The sequence below is a fragment of the Rhinolophus sinicus genome, chromosome 8 (genome assembly GCF_057876585.1).
Source record: "Rhinolophus sinicus isolate RSI-liver-muscle chromosome 8, RSI-T2T, whole genome shotgun sequence".
NCBI lineage: Eukaryota > Metazoa > Chordata > Mammalia > Chiroptera > Rhinolophidae > Rhinolophus > Rhinolophus sinicus.
Genome location: NC_142508.1, coordinates 60,962,853 through 60,983,368, shown reverse-complemented (window position 1 = coordinate 60,983,368; position 20,516 = coordinate 60,962,853). Strand labels below are relative to the sequence as shown.

Genomic DNA, 20,516 nt, shown 5'->3' with positions numbered 1-20,516 from the left:
CGAGGTGGCGGAGAGGCTCGCAGCCTTTCCAGGTTCACCCTCGCAAATGCAAACCCAAACAAAAAACAAAACAAAGCGGGTGTTTAATAGAAAACAAAAGGAACTGGAAGAGCACCCACTGTGGCAAGATATGGCATTTGGCTCTGCCCTCTCCTTGGCCTTGCTGAGTTTTGTCCCCTCCACGCCCACCAGCCCACCTGGCACAGCTCTCCCTTCTGCGGCCCAGGAGACAGCACTGCCTTGAGCAAGGCAGCCGGGCGGTGCACGAGGGGCCATGAGCGCTGTCCTGCTCACCTTCAGGTGCCCCCAGGCCCCCCCATTCCTGGTGAGACGATGTGACGTATGGGGGGTGGAAAGCTGAGCCCTCCTTGGGCACAGGATCCTCCTGAAAGGAAAAATACCCTCTCCCAAGGGGGGCTCAGCACCACCACCCAGGGACACCTGAGGCCCAGTCGAACTGTGGGAGCTGCTCCATACAGGCTACTTGGGGCAGGAGGCCTCCTCCTGTGCCCTCAGCAGTTTCACTGAGCTGGGGGACCAGCCTGGGATCCCAGGGAGGGGGGCAGGGAGGTGGGGGGCTCCTGGCGTAGAGGGTATAGCTGGGCGGCCACACACTGTGACGAGGGCTCTGGACTGTGAGGCGGAGGGCTTAGCACCTCACACTTCTGCCAGTTTAGGACGAGGCTTTGTTTACCTGCAGGGGAGAGAGCAAAACAGACTGCAGGAGGGGTCAACACCCCCCTTGGCCCAGACCAAGTCACATTGTTCTTGTCCCCATATGCAGGGCCCATCTCAGCTTCAGAAATAGCCTGCCACCCTGGATATCGGAGAGCATTCCCAGGAGGGTGCCAGCTCTGCCACTGACCCCAGCACAGTTGCCTAGCCTCCTACCCCCAGCCCCATCCACTCGAAGCTCCTTACAGCAAGAGCAGTACAGCAGCTCCATGACCCGGAAGCAGTTGTCCAGCAGGGCTTTGGGCCGCACCAGCTTCAGGCTCAGCCCTGGGGCACTCAGGAGAGACAAAACTGCTTCCACCTTGGGGCCCACCTCCACATCCTAGAAGGGAGAAAACCATTAGGACCACGGGCCAGTGAAGAGACAGGCCATACGCCAAGAGGGCTGTGGTGGGGCTGTCCCATCTAGAGCTGTGCAAACCACAGAAGAAGGACAAGACTTCCTGTGATCAGGAGGCCTGTGAGCAATTTCTCTCCTTCTTGCTGCAGGTACTAAGTTTCCGGGAGGGAGGGGGTCCCCCTCAATGGCCCTCCCCCAAGCACAACACAGAGCCTTCTCTTTTGTCATCATTTGAAAAATGACTACAGGGGGCAGGCCAGACAGGGCAGACGTCTGGGCATCCTTGCTGTTCTAGCCAGAAATGTGGCGCCTAAGCTGGGAAAGGACCTTCCTGAAGGGAAAATGTGCTGGGTTAAATTGTGTGTCCCTCTGCTATCCCCCTAAATAAGCTATGTCTAAGTTCAAACTCCTGGTACCTATGAATGTGACCTATTGGGAAATAGGGTCTTTGCAAAAATAATTATGTTAAGGATCTCAGGATGACATCATCCTGGATTTAGGGTAGGCCCTAAATCTAACGACGAGTGTCCTTCTAAGAGAAAGGACGTGAGGACAGAGGGAAAGGCCCTGTGAAGACGGAGGCAGAAGTTGGATGCTGCCACAAGCCAAGGAGCACCAGCAGCCACCAGAAGCTGGAGGAGGCAGAAAGAAAGGTAGGGCTTTCAGAGGGAGCATGGCCCTGCCCACACCTTGATTTCAAATTCCTGGTCTCCAGAACTATGACAGAATAATTTCTGTTGTTTTAAAGTCACCAGTTAGTGGTACTTTATTACAGCAGCCCTTAAAAAAAGACCTAGCGCGCAAGCTCAGAGAGACAAGTGAGGCTGGTGGGAGGGAAAATGGGGCCCATCCCATGGCCCATCCCCACGGCCTGACAGGTGCCGCGCATAGTCAGAGCAGGTCCTAGACCACTAACATCGTTAGAACAGATGGAAAAGCTGGTTAAATCTGAACAGCCCAGGTGAGTAGGGCCCTAGCCCATCCCACGATCTCCTTCCTCGCTCCCAAACTAGCTCCCTAGACCTCTCAGAGCCAGAGACATTCTCAAGGAAAATCGAGAATGGAAAACTGTCTCTTCCCCAAGTCAGCGCCACCACCCACCCTGCCCCAAGGCACAAAAGAGCCACCAAGGGAATTGCTGGGGCGCCCGGCCTCTGCCAGAATTTCGAAAGCCTCCTCAAAGTTCAAGGTAGCTGCAAAAGCAGCTGCTAGTCCCTAAGCCAGGGATCCTCAGAAGCTCACATTTGCGGTTGGGTGTTCTGGCTGGGGAGCTGGTGGGGGTCCCCACAGCAGGTGTGTGCCAGGGTCCTGAGGAGGGCTGGGTGGGGTGGGGAGCAGGGCAACACGGTGTAGAGAGGGTCCCACAGCACACATGTGGCCTGCATGGGCACACCCTCGTCTGGTCGCCTCACTCCCCAGGCTTTTTGGAGAACATACCCCAAGGCCTCAGATTAACCCTGAGCAGGCAGTTATCAGGAACCCCTTTTGTATTATTATTATTATTCGTTGAAGGCCACAGTTTACATTAAGGTTCACTCTTTATGTTGTACATTCTATGAACTTTGATAAATGCGTAATGTCACACAGCCGACATTACAGTATCACACAGAAGAGTTTCATTGCCCTAAAAACCTCCTGCGTTCCACCTATTCATCCCTCCTCCCCTCTCCCGCAAAGGAACCTTGTTTCGTAGATGCAGAAACAGAGCCCAGGACCGCAGAGTGAGAGACAGAACCTGGAACAGGATCTCAGGCACATCCCAGCCTCCCCTAGGTCATCACTGGCCGTCTCCTCTCCCCCATTTTTCCCACACCCCTCAGGACGCGCCGTAACTTTCCACGTGTTCTCATCCTCCCTCGACAGCCCTGGGCCACCACACGCATGCAGGCCCACACGCACACATGCGATGCACACACGTGCACACGCCCTGCCCGCCCACACCTCTGCCTGGCTCACCAGAAGGCGCTGCTGGACGTCCACCAGCAGCCTGTGTATCTCCTCCAGGTACTGCTTGGACGGGTGGCCCTCCAGGAGCACCTCCTGCACTGCCTCAGTGGCACTGAGACTCACCCAGACCCACAAATACCGCAGCTCCTGCTGGCTCACCCGAGCCCTCTGCTGAGGGATAGAAGAAATCATTGAAACCCTCCAAACATGGCCCTCTGGGCCCTCCTCCCACCCACTTGCCCCTGCATAGGGAGCCAATCACAGGCGCCCACTGTGGACAGCGGGCAGCTTTGGGCCTGGACCGAGGGTGGGCTTGCTTGAAAGGCCAAGAAAGGACTTTCAACAGGACAGGACCTGCCAAACCAACGTGGCTCTCAGGAGAGGCCCATGGGATGTGTGTGGAGCAGGGGACTCCCCAGCCCAGGAGGGGATTCTCACCAGCCTGGTGACATTGGCCACTCTGAGCACCCCCTCATAAGGCACAGGGACCTTGTAGTTGATGGGGAAGTAGTGTTTCTGTGGAGGTAAAGAACAAACTGTCAGAAACAGCTCAGACAGATACCACCTAAGCCCCAGATGATTTGCTGTAGGAGGGGACCCGAGAGCAGCCTTGTGATGGCAGAGGTGGCCTCGCCAGAGAAAATGCACTTGGCTTGCCATCAGGATAAGACAGGTCTTTCCTCTGGGACACAGGGGAGCCTGAGACGAAACACTCAGTTGCTGTTAAGGCAGAAGTTTCAGCCAAGAAACAGTATGAGGGACATACTACCCTGAGAGAAGCAGATTCTTTGGGGGTGAGGAAGATTAAAAGTTTACTCTAAAACTTATGACGGTGATGGTTGCCCAACTCTGCAAGAGCACTAAAAGCCATGGAGTGTACACTGAAATGAGTGAATTGTGTAGTATGTGAATCATATCTCAATAAAGCTGTTAAAAAGAAAGACAGAGAGAGCCATGTGCCACGTGGGCGTCTCCACCCTACAAAAAGAATCTGCATTCCAATTTCTAGGTCCTTAGCTCCCCTGCTAATATTAAGTGTTTGGGGCTCCCCTAAAGTTTCCTGGAGTCCATTCCTGAGTCACAGGGTGAGCGTCACCTGGACGTGGGATCAAAGGTCAGACCTAGTGGGAGGGATGGAGGCCTCCCGGGATGGCTGGCAGAAGGAAGAAGGGACAGTACGTGCAGACCAGGCGCGTCGGGGTGTATGGTGGAGAAAGGGCCAGGTGGTCTCAGGACTGACACAGGTCCAAAGAGGGAGCCTGAATTTCCCAAACCTGTGGGCTTGGGAAGAGGGACATAGCAGGTGCCCACGTGGTTACCATGTACTGAAGGCGGTTCCTGAATTGCAGCTTGTCTCGCAGAGACCCGGTGATGGCGCACTCTTCGCTCTGGGTCAAGGTCCACACCTCCAAACCCAAGGCCATGCCAAGGAGGATCCCGAGATCTGTGGACCGTGCCCAACAGGAACACATGAGCAATCCGCACCACTTCCACACTGCCCAGTGTGCAAAGCTGTACACAACTGTCTTCCCTTTTCTTGGCCACAAGTCCTCATGGGAGAGGCGGGAGCGGTGGGGCACAGAGCCCTAGGGAGGCCTTCCCACAACCAGGAATGCCTTCCCTGCAGCCTGGGCTCCAGGACAGCAAGGCCCGGCAAGTGTGAGCCATCCAACCTGTCCCCTCCTGGCCAGCAGAGACCCCTAGAAGCTGCTGCCAGAGTTTGTTTTGTGAGGAAGGGACAAGCTCCCTTCCAGGGCAACCTCAGCCCCTCGTCCAAGGCTAACATGTTTTCAAAGCCTGTTGCTGAATTTCCTCTCTTGGGGATTCAGGAGATATGGATTCTAGTTCCAACTCTACAAATGACTCTTGGGTGACTAAGCCATTTTCTCCCTGCTCTGTCTGACCTTGGCAGTTAGATGTACCAGAGGGTTGCAGTGGTCCTTCCAGGGCTCATTCTGGGATGCCAACTAAGCAAATCTCACGCATCCTAGTTCTCTCTGCCAACAAATGAGCAGCCGCCTGTCGAATGTTACCAGCCTTTACCACTGGGGGTCGCTGTGACTCCAAAAATAGCCTGTGTGATTTCCCTTAGGCTTAACAAAAAAGTCAGAAAATTTGCAACAAATATGAACAAGAGTTAAGCTGATCAGAGCAGAAAGAACAAAATATAAATGGGCAAGAGATGTATCAAAAAACCAACGTCAAGGGTGACTGGTTTGCTCAGTTGGTTAGAGCGTGGGGCTTATAACACCAAGGTTGCAGGTTCCATCCCTGCATGGGCCACTGTGGACTGCACCCTCCTTAAAACAAACAAAACAAAACAAAACAAACAACTTCACTAATGAAAATGAAGAAATTTACATTAAAACCATCAGATGCTGTGTTTTCACCTATCAAACTGGAAAGGTGGGGGGATTTTTTGTTTTGTTTTATTTTAGTAACATTTAGTGCTAGCATCGTAGTAAGGCAGGTGCTCTCATCCTGGAAAGCAATTTGGCAATTTTTGTTATTTATGGGCTTACTAACGGCCACGCCCTTTGACCCACTAAGCCTTCAAAATGTCCACACCCTTTGACCCATTAAACTCATTTCTAGGAATGAACCTAAAGGAAAACAAAAAAGAGAGACATTAATCAAAAGATTTATAGACAAAGGCTTCCATTGCAGCATTATTTCATAATAGTGAAAATCTGTAAATGGCCTAAATGTTCAATAACAATGAATGTAGCCAATAAAAATTGCATTGTCAAAGAATGTTTTATGACATGCTTCTGTGATAAGAAAAATACTGATGATATGCCTAGGGAAGTTTTTAAAAAGCATGACTCAACACTCCATATCTGGGTGTGGGGGCAGAGCCTCAGAAAGTAGTTTCCAGGCTCTCGGCCTCACATAGACAGATGCTGGCTCAGGTAGTAAATGGCCATCAACTGTGATTGGATGGCCATCAGCTGTGGCTAGTTGGCCGTCAGCTGTAACCAGTGAGCCATTGGCCACTAATATAACTGCTGTGGCTACGCTAGCAGAAAGAGAAGAAGAGAGAATGGGGCTAGCAAGAAGATGGCGGCTGGGCTGGCAAGCGTGGATGGCGGTTTGCGGACAGTGTGGATCCAGCCTCCAGTGAGAGTATAGTGCCGCCAGAGAGAATATAGTGGAATGACTCCCCTACCTATGGCTCCGTGGGTGTTCCTTTTTGGCCTCACCATGTCCTGCGTTCTTGTGTGGGGAGCGGGAGCAGAGACCCCGCAGGCCTCCCCGCACGACACTGGGTATATAGCATGACTTCAATTTTGTTAATGATACACGTGTGTGCACAGGAAATGTGGTAGAAGGAACTGTACCAAATCTCTATGGGAGAGTTTTATGTTCTTTATATTTTGTAGGACGTATTTAATATTCTATAATCAATAGCTATTGTTATAGTCAAAAGCAATCATATTTTTTCTTTTCTTCTTTCTTCCCCCAACCCCCCCCCAAAAAAAAAAAAAACGCAAAACAAAACAAAAAATCAGTTAGACAGGCTGAGTCACCTCCCTTATCCACCGTTGGTTATGAGGAGGAATTACTGACTGGACTTTCCCCACCCACCTCCCTGGTTCTTAGGAAACCTTCTGTTCTTAAACCCTCACTCACCTCACTTGCCCACATCCTCTCAGTCCTGCTGCCATGACTTTACTCCCACTGGGCCCCTCAACAGGAGCACCCCCAGGCCTACTCGAGCCCTATGCCCCATAAGGGCAGCAGTCCTTCCTCTCACTGAGCTCTGCCCACAGTTTTTGCAAGGTTGCATATTTGCCGCCCATCTTGCACTTCCCACCTCTCTTTCTTTCCATGTACTTGACCTAGTATTTGGACAAAGGAACAGAGAAATACAAACTGAACCCGCTTGCTTTCTGTCTTGTGTCTAGGTCATTCACCCTTTCAGCTTGGCACGCCGACAGGTCAAGATCATCTTTGCCTCAGGTTTTTGCTCACACTTTGCCCCTTCCCTGAGTATTCTCTCACACTGCAGACCTCTTTCAAGGTCTCACCAAGACTCCTTCCCTCCCCAGGGTCTTCTCTGCCTACACCAGACCCTGTCAATCTCTGTTTCTAGCACCATCTGTCCAATTCACTCATTATCTTGACGGGACAGCTTAGCCCCTAGTATGTGGGTATACGATGTGGTAACCACCACCCAGGCTTGATTACTGAGCACTGTGGGGTTCACCTCAAATAGAGGAATGGCAGCATGCATCTCAATCTCCTGGAGAGCTGCCTGGGCCCCACTCCAGAGTGTCTGATTCAGGAAGTCTGCGGTGGGGCCAGAGAATTTGCATTTCTAACCAGCACCCAGGTAGTACTGCTGGTCTGGGAACCACACTTTGAGAGCACTTGACCTAAAGCAACAGCTGCAAACTGGTAGTCCAAGGGCCACATCCAGTTCACAGAGGTTTCACATAAATATCCGAATTTATATCTTGTCTTTAAAAATCAGTATCTCTGTCCACATTGGGTCTTCTTTCTCACGTGACAGTCACCATTAGCTGCCCATCCCACCCCTCAAGTCCTGCTCCAGCTGCCCCTCTCTCGTCCTGGTCCAGAGACTTCAGGGCCTGGCAATTGTGGGCTTGTAGCAGGGAACGAGCCTTACAGAGCCACCATGCCTGCCAGCCTGGCACACGTGGGCTGCACCAGAAACCCTGTCCATAGATGATCTGCCTTCCCCCAGACAGACTTCCTCCAAGTCTGTTGCCCCTTTCCAATTTTAAGCTCTTTTTCTGCTGTCTCCACCCTGAGAAACAGGTCAGCAAACAGGTGACGAAGTAGGGACATGACTATAGCCTCACAGCCACTCTGCATCCCCACAGCCAGTGCAAACCTGACCTTGGTTGGGAGGCTCACCTGGCCCCCCACCCTCTCCAGAAGTAGGAAGCCTGCAAGACAGAAGAGGAGGCTGAAGAAAGAGTGACGTGAGGAAGGAGATCCCATCCTGGTTCTCTGGCGTGGGGGATCTGCGCCCCTCCCCGAGACAGCCCTTTGTGTAGTGATAAATGGGGCTTGCCCTCCCCCCACCCCAGCTTGTGTAGGGGGTTGAATAACACCCCAAAAATATTCTTGTTCACTCAGAACCTCAGATGAGACCTCATTTGGAAATTGTGTCTTTGCATATGCAATTCAAGCCCACCCTTAATCCATTGACTGGTGTCTTTACAAGAGGAGAGAGAGAGAGAGAGAGAGAGAGAGAGAGAGAGAGAGAGAGAGAGAGAGAGAGAGAGAGAGAGAGAGAGAGAATGGGAAAGGCCATGTGAAGACGGAGGCAGAGGTTGGAGTGACACTGTCACAAGCCAGGGAACACCAGCAGCCACCAGAAGCTGGAGGAGGCAGTCAGGCTCCTCCCCTAGAGCCTTCAGACGGAGCATGGCCCTGCCCACACCTTGACTTCAGACTTCTGGCCTCCAGCGCTGGGACAGAATAAATTCCTGCTGTTTTAAGCCACCACATTTATGGTCATTTGTTACAGCAACCAGCCCTTCTCCAGCTCCCCAGCCCCTCTGCAAGCCCCTGTCTCTCACCCCACAGCCAGTCCTCGCCAGGTGCTGTGATCTGCCAGCTTTGTCCCCTCTACCACTTCCATCTCCAGAACTGGCCCTTATGACTGCCTGTCCAGAAGGTTGCAGCTCCTGCAAGCACCACAAAAGTGAACTTCGTCAAAGCAGAGGAGCTCCCAATCACGGCCCTACCCTCAAATCAGATCACAAACCTTCCAGGGCCCCCTGTTAGCTCATGAATTGGGTGCTCTTCATCCTGGCTCCCAAGGCCTCAGTCATTGGTGCCCAACCAGTTTTCCAGCTTGGCCCCCCACCGCTGAGCCTTTCTCATGCTGGTCCCTCTGCCTGGAACACTGTCCTCATCTCCCCATGGCTACCTGTGTGAGCGCTGCCCACCTTCAAGACCACTTCAAGTGGCACCTCACCCAAGCTGCTCTCCTGCTCCTCATGACTTAGAAGCCTTCAGGATATTGGGTCTGTGTCCTTCCGCGCATTCCGAATGCCCTGACCCTTTGCAGGATCCCTCCGCAAGGGCCAGGCTGGACCCAACTCCTCTGCAAATTCCTCACAGGATAAAGCCCCGACCTCATCCGTTCGGCACAGAGTTCCCAGCACCTAACTCGGTGTCGCGCATTGAAGAGCAAAGCCCAGGACAGCGCAGGTCCTTGGCACCATGACAGTAACTCTCCAGCGGGCACGTGGGAGGCACCAGAAACATGTGTTGAATTTAAGTCAGTTAAATTGAATCTCAGAGCCTGAAGGGATCTTGGTCTGGCCTCCCACCAGCAGGCTTGAGAGGCTTCTGGGTCCTTTTGTTTTCAGTCCTCATTTCAACTTATTTTTCTTTTTATCAACAATACTGTTCTCCTTTTGCCTTTTAATTTTATTCTTTATGGACGGAAGGGCAGAGGGAACAGGTTGCCTTCTCCAGGCACCTGGCTGCACTTCTTCCATGTGTCTTGGGGCCCAGACACTTTTTCACAAGCCCTCACCGCAGGTTGGCCACACCCAGGGAGGCCAGACATCCTCTCTCTGCCACCTCTGCCCCCAGCCTACTCCCCAGCACTGATGAGTCTGAGAAGGTAGCACTACCACCGACCCCCAGTGCCTGCCCCGTCCCCATGACTGCACCTACCCAACCTAAGGCTTGTACCTACCATGCCCGCCTGAGCTGGGGTCAGCTGGAGACAGGGCAGAGGGTGGGCGTGGGAATTCCTGAAGGCTCCTGCACTAAGCAGGGAAACATCTCAACTTCTCACCAGCAAGAATGGCCCAGTTGCCATGGTTACGGCAGAGCGCGGCTCTGGGCCCAGGCCTCCCCGGGGCGGTCCCCACAGACCCCCCAGTACTCACAGTGGAGCCAGGCGAGTCCCCGGGGCATGGTGGTGCGCTGGGTCCCCCAGAGAGCAGAGGCGGTGTCCCCGGCCGTGCGTCTATCCAGAGGCCGGAGTGGGGCCTACATGGCCTCGGGTCAGCACAGGTGGCCCAAAGTAGGGGAAGGGCTGGCCACAGAGGACGGTCAGGCAGGGGGCAGCAGGTGTTCCTGGGGCAGCGCCACCCTTATCTGCCTGGCAGTGATGAGGGCAGCCGGGAGGCAGCAGATGTAAGTCCCATAGCAGCCAGGACCCAGCCTGAGACAGCGGCCTCGGGGGTCTTCCCTCCCAAGCAGAAGGAGAGAGTCCCCAGCAGGCCCCTCGGAATCTGGGGCTGGGTTGTGCTTTCTCTGATTTCTCCGTCTGCAGCTGCTCAGTGTGAAATCTGGCTCTGGAAAGAGAAAGGAGGAGAGAAACCAATTATGTAAGAGCAGCGCTGCCACTCAGCCCTCAGCTGCAGGCACCGAGAGCCTACTGTGCTGTACCCACTACCCGGCCAGGACCCCTGGGAAAGGCCGGCGGCGCACAGCCCTGGCAGCTGGCTACTCAGGGACACAGGCTTGCACACAAGAAATGACTTCAGAACACCCAAAGTGTGGCACCAGCCCAGGACCGAGTTACGATGACACCGGCTAGCAGCCTGAACAAAAGCAGGACCAAGGAATGAAGGGGCCATGTGGGTTACATCAAGGGAGCTTCCTGAAGGAGGTGAGATTGCAGGTAAAGTACGTGAATGATCGGGCTACAGGGAGGTTTAAAAAGCAGGCGATTCACCCTTCTACTCACCTTGAGGCTTAGCCTCATGCTCCTATTACCCCATATTTGCGTCCCCTCTTAATAGGGTTGCCAGGTGAAATACCAGGTACCCAGTTAAATTTGAATTTCAGAAAAACAACACATATTTTTTAATATAATTATGGCATGAATATGTTTTAGTATAAGTATGGCGCAAACTTTGCATGGGACATACCTATGTTAAGAAAAAATTTCATTCTTTATCAGCAATTCCAAATTAAGTGCGAGTCCTGTATTTTTATTTGCTAAATTTAGCAACCCTATGATAATAATGGTATAGCTCTTCCTGAGTCTTTACTATGTGCTAGGCCCAGGGTTAAGGCCTTTATAGTCACTGAATCCTCACAACAGTCTTATGGGACCCTAAAAATATCATTGTATCAATGAAGAAATCGGGACCCAGAAAGGTTAAGACACATATCCAAGGTCACACAGCTTGTAAGAAGTGCAACAAGAATTCAAACCCAGACTGCTGGTGGCCACTCCTGCACAGCAACACCCACAGGTGTTAGGAGTCTCTTACTAGCGGGGCACAAAGCTCGGTGCTCTCATACAGTTGTCTCATCTATCCCTCACTGGACTCCGTGTGGTATAGGCTGTTGTCCCCATTTTGCAGGTGAGGAAGCTGAGGCTCTGAGAGGCTGAGTTGGCCGGCAACAGAGCCAGCTCTGAAATTCAGTCTCTGACTTGGTTCTGTTCCATGCCCTTGTTCTCCCTGTTTCCCTCTGGTTAGGGAAATGGCCACAGGTGGACGGCACGAGGGGAAAGGAGGTATGATTTGGGGATCTTCTCCCTTGTGGCATCCATCCCTACAGGATATACTAGAAATGCTGGTCCTTGCCCTCGGAGGTTCCCAGCAGGCAGGCAGGGACTCACAAAGAACAGAACTGTTCCCATTCACCCCCTGCGTGAGGTCACCCCTGGATCTCACCTACTCCTCCCACCCACCCTGGCAATTTCCTATTACAATATCACCACCAACACTAACCTAACTGAAACTTCTTGTTGTCGTTAGTTTTTTTCCTCAGGTTTATAATTTACATACAGTAAACTTCACCTTTTTAGTGTACAAGTCCACGAGTTTCGACAAATTCATAGAGTTGTATAACCACTACAATAATCAAGATATAAAACATTTCCATCCACCCAGAAAATTCCCTCCGGCCACTCTGCAGTCAGCGCCTCCTTCCACCCCAGCCCCAGGCAACAACTCAGCTGTGTCTTCTGTGCAGCCGTTTTGCCTGTTCCGGAATGCCACACAGCCGCAGTCCCCATGTGAGCAGCCTTTTGTGTCAGGCTCCTTTCACTCAGCATGCTGCATTTGGGATTCAGCCAGGGTTTGCGTGTATTTGCTCCTTTTCCTGGCTGAGTAGTATCCCATTGTGCAGCCGAACCACATTGTTTGTCCATCTACCAGTTGAAAGGCGTCTGAGATGTTCCCAGTTTTTGTCAATGACAGATGAAGCCCCGACATGCTTCTGCGTACAGGTTTCTGTGTAGATGGAAGTTTCCCTTTCTCTCGGACCGATCTGTCACTTGGAGGTGCCGTGCTCCAGAGTCCTTCAGAACACCCGAGCTCTGTGTGACCACAGGGGTGTGGGCAGTGCTGCCCTGTCCTGCTCTCACCAGCTAGAGTCTCTCAGCCTCCCCCACCACATGCACCCACCAGAATCAGGCTCTGAGACCTCTCCAGGCCCCACAAAACTCTCTTGGCCACCTCCTCACTCAGAAATCTCCCGGAAAGGACCCAGCACTGAGCCCTACCCTGGACCACGCATCCTGGACCGTTAGACCCTGATGGAGAAGCTGAGAAAGTGAAAAGTGGGCTCGTGGTCACCTTCATGCACACCACATAGCCCTGAACCTGGGCTCTATCTGTGGTCACACCCATCCCTAGAGCCCCACCGAAATGGGGGGAATGTGTAAAAACCAAGGAGGACACAAAGTGGAAGCTGCCTGATGACACAGGAACCAGAGCCCAAGGGAAAACGACACAGAGAAAACCGAGCTGCTCACGGAGGCCCCGAAACAGAGGGCCCCTGCAGGCCTGAGAGTAACCCGCCTAAAAGAGTGGCCTTGCCTCATGCTGGGAGAGCCCAGGGCGTGTGTACCTCTCTCTCTCTCTCTCTCTCTCTCTCTCTCTCTCTCTCTCTCTCTCTCTCTCTCTGATGAGGGAGGGTGAAGAATATGAAAATATATGCTACTTCCACCCCACTCCCACGCCACCCCTGGGACATGGAACATTAGGAAGCCCACGCAGGGAAAAGTTGTGCAAGAAAATAAAAGTTGGAGTATTATTCGGCATAGGTCATTTGCAAATCGCATTTTCAAAGTCACAGTAACAAGTAAAGAGTGAACATTCATTTAACAGAATCACGACTTAAGGCTCCTGGGAGGACAGGAGTTGGGGAGGGTGCAGGTGTGTGAGGAGGGAAGCGGGTGACGAGGTGTTAAATCTCCCACGGTGGGAAGTCTACAGAGAATGCCTCAAATAAAAAAGCAGCAGTATGAGCATGCTGTCCAGAAGGCTAAAAAATATATCTTGCTTTTAAAAAACATTGACAGTCCTGTATCTGGGGAACAGGAAATAGGGAGAAGGAGCAGAGAGAAACCTGCTGTGGTTCATTAACAATGAGACCTTCACGGCTCCCTCCTTGCCAAAGCCACCTGCCTGAGAACCAACATGGCTCCACCTTCGTGGGGAGGGAGCCAGGAACTCGAGTTGGAATCTGGCAGTGAAACTCTGGAGCCTGTGTCTCAGCCTGAAGAGGAGATGCAGGTGTCTGTTCAGGACACACACAGCCCAAGTGCCCACTTTACCAGCTGTGTAACAAACCACCCCAACTTATACTGACCAAACACAACAATCACCTCTTATTTTTCACGAAACTACAGGTTGGCTGGGACTCGGCTGACCGAGGCTGGGCTGGGCTAATCTAAGCTGGGCTTGCTCACGCTGGTGGGTTGGTGGGGTGCTGGATGGTCTCGGTTGGCCTCAGCTATAATGACTCACCCCCAGGAGGCCAGCCTAGCTTTGATCTCATGACAGAGGCAGGATTCCAAGAAAGGGAGCCAATGAGTCCGAACCCCTTAAAGCCAAGGCAAGGAAATCACATCATCACTTCTAACACACCCTATAGGCCAAACCAGAAGGAGGCGGGGCACAGCATAGACTCCACTTCTTGATGGAAGGGGCTGCACGACATCACTGCAAAAGGCATGGATGGGAGGGTGTGAAGAATGAGGGGCGACTTTTGCAACCAATCTATTACACCCACACAGAGCATTCTTCTCCCCAAAATAGCCAGGCCTGACCTGAGGCCCAGGGGACACAGCATTGGACCACGTCCTCCAACCTGACCACTTCCCTATAAGCAGGGCTGGGCCACAAGGGCCTCAGAGACATTCCATGCAACCCTCACATCCTAGAGATGAGGAAACAGGGGTTCGTGGGGGAGGAAGCTGGCCCCAGGCCACACGCCCAACTCCATCCTCCTCCTGTGAGTCAAGCCACTCGGTCCTTTGAGAATACGGGGAAGGACAACAACGGGCAGCCATGAGGAGTGAGTCACAGATGCTCTATTCAAGGGGAGATGGAAGAAAAGCAAGGCTGAATTTAAGCCACAGAAAAAGGGAGATAAACAAAAGGAGAAGCAGGAATGATTTATTCTGGTTAATTCCACTCTGTTCTACCCGTGGAAAGAGGATTCTAGACTTGGGGTACATGAGTAACAGAGGGCCTACATCTATGAAGTCAGTCTCATTCAGAGAGGTGGGCTGGGTCGGAATAGCTGGGAACCTTGGCTCCCATTCAGTGCAAGTCCGGACTGCAAAGGAATCTCTATTTCTCCACCCTTTAACCCTGGGCGTGGCCATGTGACTCGCTCTGACCTATGGAATGTGCTTGTGCCTTGGGCCTGGTCCTCTCTTCACATCAGGTAAACAATTCCAGGCGAGCCTCCTACAGGCCTAGAGTGAGGCCATCCTAGACCATCTGGTCCCAGTGAAGTCAGCCCAGAATCCCAGCCACAGCATCAGGAGAAATAAGCAATGTTTGTTTTAAACCACTAGGTTTGGGGGTTGTTTGTTACACAGCAAAAGCTAATTGATACAGCATGGAAGTGCATCACCTCTGCAAATGCTCTGTAAAGAGCCAGATCAAGTCTAACCCCAAACCTCTTCTGGAAGTGGTTCGGGTGACTTCTCAGAATGAAGCTCAGTTCCCAGTCAGGAGGCCGTTGGGGGCAAAAGTGTGCTGTCATTGCCCCTAGGGCCCAGCTCAAAATCTTCTGTTGAAAGAAGAACTTTCTGGAATTCAGTACAAATCAAGACTTTTTTTTTTTCCTCCACCATACTTGACTTATGTTTTGAAACTTTTTACTATAGAAATTGTTAAACAAACCCAAACAAGGTAGAATAGTATAATGGACCCCCATATGGCCATTATTCAGCTTCAAAAATGATCAATACTCTGTCATTCCTGTTTCACCCATCCCCTAATTTTTTCCCTGGAGTATTTTAAAGCAAATTTCAGACAAGCCATTTTACCAGTATATAAGGATTTAAAAAAAAAATCTAATCATACTATTATTGCACATTCCCAAATCAATAATTCCTTATATCATTTAATCGTATATATCATATTTTTAAAATGTTTTTGCTTGTTTTTAAAATGTTCTTCTTTAAGATGCTTTGTTTGAGTTGTGAACGAAAAAGGGGCCACATACTAAACCGGACAAGGTCACAGGAGGCCTGCATGGTGGGCCTTACAAATCCAGAGGCTGAAAATAAACACATAGAATACTCTGAACATAAAAGCCCATCAAGGTGGGTAGTCACATCCTAGGCCTGTAGCTTCTTTGACAAAGGTCCATCTTTACCTTAAGTGAGCCTGTCTATCGTCTTTCTGCACCTACGATAACGTATCTTTGAAATGTCAGACTAATCTCCTCTGCCAGATCCTTGGGGCACAACCCCCAACAGAAGACCACAGAACCCCTCATTGTTATCTCGTTCTTCAAAACCATCTCTACTCATATGTGCCGCAAATGTTATTAACTATCCTGTACCCACCAATGTAAAAGAACTATGCATTTCTCTATTTTGTCTTTTTATCTAATTCCAGAGATTTCCCCACTTTGCTTTCTCCCACCTCCTTAATCTACTACCAATGGATTTCATGTCATTCTCCTGCCATCTCCTCCTTTTATTCTAAGGTATAAAATAAAAATAAAAAACTGCCATTCTCTGGAGCATTTTCTCGTTCCATTGAGATTTTGCTGCCCAGCAATGGTCATCAGTTGGACTCAAATACTCATAAAAAATCCTCTCCAGGTTTGGACATTTCTTATGTTGACAGAATCAAGAGCCTGACAAGGTGGTCAACATTGTGCCCTGGATTAATGTCTCTTTTACGTCTTTTTCCCCTTTTTTAAAAAATTAAGGCATAATTCCATGTCATAAAACTCACCATTTTAAAGTATGCAATTTAGTGGGTTGTTTTTTTCTTTTTAGTATATTCACAAAATTGTGCAACCATCACCACAATCTAATTCCAGAACATTTTCATCACCCCCAAAAATAAACTCTGTATTCATTAGCAGTTACTGTTTATTTTTTCTTCCCCCAGCCCCCAACAACCACTAATCTGTTTTCTATCTCTGTGGATTTGCCTATTCTGGATATTTCATATAAATGCAATCATATAATATGTGATCCTTTACAACTGACTGCTTCATTTAGCGTCATGTTTTCAGGGTTCATTCATCTTGAAGCGCATTATACACTGAATGTTTGTGCCCCTCCCCCAAATTCATATGTCAAAGCACTAACCCCTAATGTGGTGGTATTTGGAAATGGGACCTGTGGGAGGTAATTAGCATTAGATGAGATCATGAGGATGGGGCCCTCATCATGGGATTAGTGCCCTTATAAGAAGAGACACCAGAGAGCTTGCTCTCTCTTCCTGCTCCCACGGAGAGGTCATGTGAGCACACAGCAAGAAGGCAGCCATCCGCGACCCAAGGGAAGAGTCCACATTAGAAACTGACCTTGCTGGCACGCTCATCTTGGACGTGTAGTCTCCAGAGCTGTGAGAAAATAAATGTCTATTGTTTAAGTCACCCAGTCTATTTTATTATGTCTACCTAAGCAGACTAAGACACAGCATCTATCAGTACTTCAGTCTTTTTTGTAAGGGTCAAAACATTTTGTTCCCTTAATATTTTTTTCTTTTTTAATGAAGTTAAATAGTAAAACACAAATTCAAAAGCCGCCTCCCTATCTACACCCCAAGCCCCTTCTCTACACACAGTCTTTGGCGCTGGTTCCCTTTCCTTCATCCCACTCACAGACACAGAGTATACACTGAGAAAACAGCACTGCTCTAAGTACGTGGAGACACGATGACAGGAGGTGAACTGTGTTCACGAGGTTAAATTGAGCAAATCTGCATTTCCTGGATTGTGGATGGTTTCCTTTCATCAGCCAAATTGAAAAAAGAAATTCCCTGGATTAGATGCTTCAAAGCTGAAGCTCCCAGGACCACCTTGAAGATGTTATTTGCATCAAAATCACCCATATTCATGCCTTCTTCATCCAGGTCCTGTGCACTGTCAGTCATAGTGTGTCTTTTTCTTGGGATCAGAGAGGATCCAACTTCCTTCCGAACTTCGCACTGGCTCTGTGCCCATCCAGATGGTGCAACAAAGTCTGCTTCCGATGAGCTTTCCTGACCTCGTCCTCAGAGGCTTTCATGTCCACTCCCAGAATCTTGTAGGAATCTTTCCTCTTACTCTTCTTCAGTTCTAGCTGTGCATTTTTAAAAGCTGTTTATGTTCTTATCCATCAAGTACGCTTTTTCATAGTCCTCTACTGCTTCTTCACACTGTTCTGTGTCCATGGAACACTCAGCTCTTCTCAAGAAGGTTTTTACACATGTATCATCGAGCCTCGCTGGGTTTGTGCCGTCTTCCATTGCATCATTTAGTTTCCTACGTTTGGAATTAACTGTACCCGGATTACAGTAGAGTTCAGCATTTGTTTTTATACTGTTGTGGTTTATCCCCAGGACTTCCGTGTACAGTTCATAGGCTGGCTCTTGATTTCCTTCTTTAAAGGCTTTATTCCCACCTTCTTTTGTTGCTTTAAGTGCTTTGACATTTCTGCAAGCAACGCAGGCCTTCTCGTGGCCAGGAGCCACCCTGAGAGCCTGCACAAAAAATGAACAGCCTTCTCAATACAATCTTCATAATAAAAGCAAAGACCTCGGACATACAGAACATCCACGTTGGTGGAATCCATTTGTAAAATGTCACTGGCCACAGACTGTACTTCTGAATAATCCTCCTGCATTGCTAAATATTCTGCTTTGGGGATTTTGAAGCAATGACAGGCAGGAGCAAATTCTAGGGCATGGTCCATGCAGAAAACAATCTTCCAAAAGTCCCACTTCTCAAAATCCATTTCTGCTACTTTCTCATATTCTGCATTAGCATTCTTGCATTCTGCTGTACCCGGGCATTTCTGTGATTCAGTTCTGGGGTTCTCTGGAAACAGTGAGATTCTGCCATTGGCACTCCTTAGAGATAGGTATCACTCATGATGTCCACTCATGATGCCCCCAAAGGAAACTGTCATCCAACCTCACTGCGTACCTTCAAGAGTCTCCCAGAACCTTCGAGCATCATCAAGGTGGCTGCTCAATTTCCATAATAGCTAGCACTTTTTCAGTTGACCGTAGAAGCATAGGCAGGTATGGATTTACTTCTGGACACTCAATTCTATTCCATTGATCCATATGTCTACCCTATGCCAATACCACACTGTCCTGGTTTCTGTAGCTTTGTAGTAAGTTTTGAATTCTTAAGACTTTTTAATATATAATAATTCACTTTCCATTTTTGTCGTTGTTGAAGAAACTTGGTCATTTGTCCTGCAGACTGGCCACATTCTGGATTTGGCTGATTACATCTTTGGAATGTCATTTAACATATTTATCTCTGTATTTCTAATATTCAGATTGGGAAGCTTCATTAGGCTCAGGTATAATTTTCCTAGGAGGTATTGCATTACGTCAGGAGGCACAGAATGTCTGCTTGTCCCAATTTAGTGAGATAACATCATGTTCTTTCTCTTGGATCCATCCATTATAAAGTTCTCCATCAACTTTCACCTTTTATCAGACACAGATGATTATAGCTTGATTCAGTATTTCATTAGGTGGTGACTTTCTAACTCGATCTTTCCTTCTACATTTATTACTGCAATTCTTCTATAAAGTAGAACTTTCCTTCCTCATCTATTTAGTTATCTTAAAGTTTGGTCTGTGTAGAAAAAGCAGGCTAAAAGTTTGATTCTTGGGGCCGGCCCGGTGGCTCAGGCGGTTAGAGCTCCCTGCTCCCTGCTCCTAACTCCAAAGGCTGCCGATTCGATTCCCACATGGGCCAGTGGGCTCTCAACCACAAAGTTGCCAGTTCAATTCCTTGAGTGCCGCAAGGGATGGTGGGCAGCGCCCCCTGCAACTAAGATTGAACATGGCACCTTGAGCTGAGCTGCCACTGAGCTCCCGGATGCCTCAGTTGGTTGGAATGTGTCCTATCAACCACAAGGTTGCCAGTTCGACTCCCGCAAGGGATGGTGGGCTGCGCCCCCTGCAACTAGCAACGGCAACTGGACCTGGAGCTGAGCTGCGCCCTCCACAACTAAGACTGAAAGGACAACAACTTGAAGCTGAACGGCATCCTCCATAACTAAGATTGAAAGGACAACAACTTGACTTGGAAAAAAAAAAAAGTCCTGGAAGTACACACTGTTCCCCAATAAAGTCCTGTACCCCTTAAAAAAAAAAAGTTTGATTTTTTTCCCTTTACCTTACCAGCTTTCAGAATGAGTTGTTCCCTCTAAAGGTAATTATTTTTTTTAGTATCATTTTGAATTCATTAATTTTTTAATTTTTATATTTCGATTCATTGAAGTTACTTATAAGTCAGGCTTATTAAGATATAATTGATATATATTAAGGTTCACCCTCTTGAAGTGTACAATTTTATGAGTTTTAACAAATATACACACTAACACCTTATTCAAGATATAGAACATTTCTATCACCCCCAAAAGTTCCCTTGTGTCCCTTTGCAGTCAATCCCCTTTCCCCACTCCACACTTCTGGCAATCACTTATCTAATTTATTTTCCCAGACTTTTTTTCCTCCCCAGAATATTATGTAAACGGAATCATACAGTACATTGCCATTTCTGTCCTGTCTTCTCTCAACTTAGCAAATGCTTGCGATCCATCCATGTTGCTGAGTGTATCAGTAGTCTGTTCCTTTTATTACTGAGTAGTATTCCATTGTACCAGGTTTTGGCAACTCTGAATAAAGCTGCCACAAACACTTGCACACAGATCTTTCTGGGGACATATGTTTTTATTTCTCTTAGGTAAATAAATACCTAGCAGTTAAGCCCCTGGGTCATATGATAGCTGGAGATTTAATAAGAAGAAATTGCCAAGCTGTTTTCCAAAGTAGCTGTTTGTTATTCTTTTTGATATTCAAATTATTTCATCATTTGTCTAGTGAGTGGTCCTTCCAGCAGGTTCCTGTCCTATTGACATGACTCCAGTCGTCTTCAGTAGCTTCCTTGCTTTCTGGCCTCACTGGAGGTTCCAGGTTCATCTTGCACATTTTCTGCCTCAGACTCGAAATCAACTGCTTTTCCAGAACCCTTTTAGTGAGAAACGGTACTTGGAAACCAAAGCCTGATACTGAAGGTGCTCATTACTACTCAGTTGTCA

The 20,516-nt window shown here is 49.2% G+C and overlaps 1 protein-coding gene and 1 pseudogene across 5 annotated transcripts in view; both read right to left on the bottom strand.

Moving 5' to 3' along the window:
- Positions 1–64: 64 nt before the first annotated feature.
- Positions 65–20,516, bottom strand: part of IL34 (interleukin 34) — a 57,984-nt gene continuing 37,532 nt past the window's right edge. For 3 of the 5 annotated variants that reach the window (XM_019757718.3, XM_019710133.3, XM_019710142.3), the window contains exons 2-7: positions 9,907–10,317; positions 4,342–4,466; positions 3,461–3,538; positions 3,032–3,193; positions 922–1,057; positions 65–694 (exon numbers count right to left, since the gene is read on the bottom strand). In XM_019757718.3, coding sequence (XP_019613277.2) covers positions 522–694; positions 922–1,057; positions 3,032–3,193; positions 3,461–3,538; positions 4,342–4,466; positions 9,907–9,934 — 702 coding nt within the window. In that variant the 5' untranslated portion in view covers positions 9,935–10,317 and the 3' untranslated portion in view covers positions 65–521. Of the gene's footprint in view, positions 695–921; positions 1,058–3,031; positions 3,194–3,460; positions 3,539–4,341; positions 4,467–8,978; positions 9,088–9,906; positions 10,318–20,516 lie in introns of those variants that run through there. The other 2 variants (XM_019710150.3, XM_088800245.1) reach the window with 2 other exon arrangements.
- On the bottom strand, positions 15,779–18,451 carry LOC109459241 (dnaJ homolog subfamily C member 7 pseudogene; annotated as a pseudogene).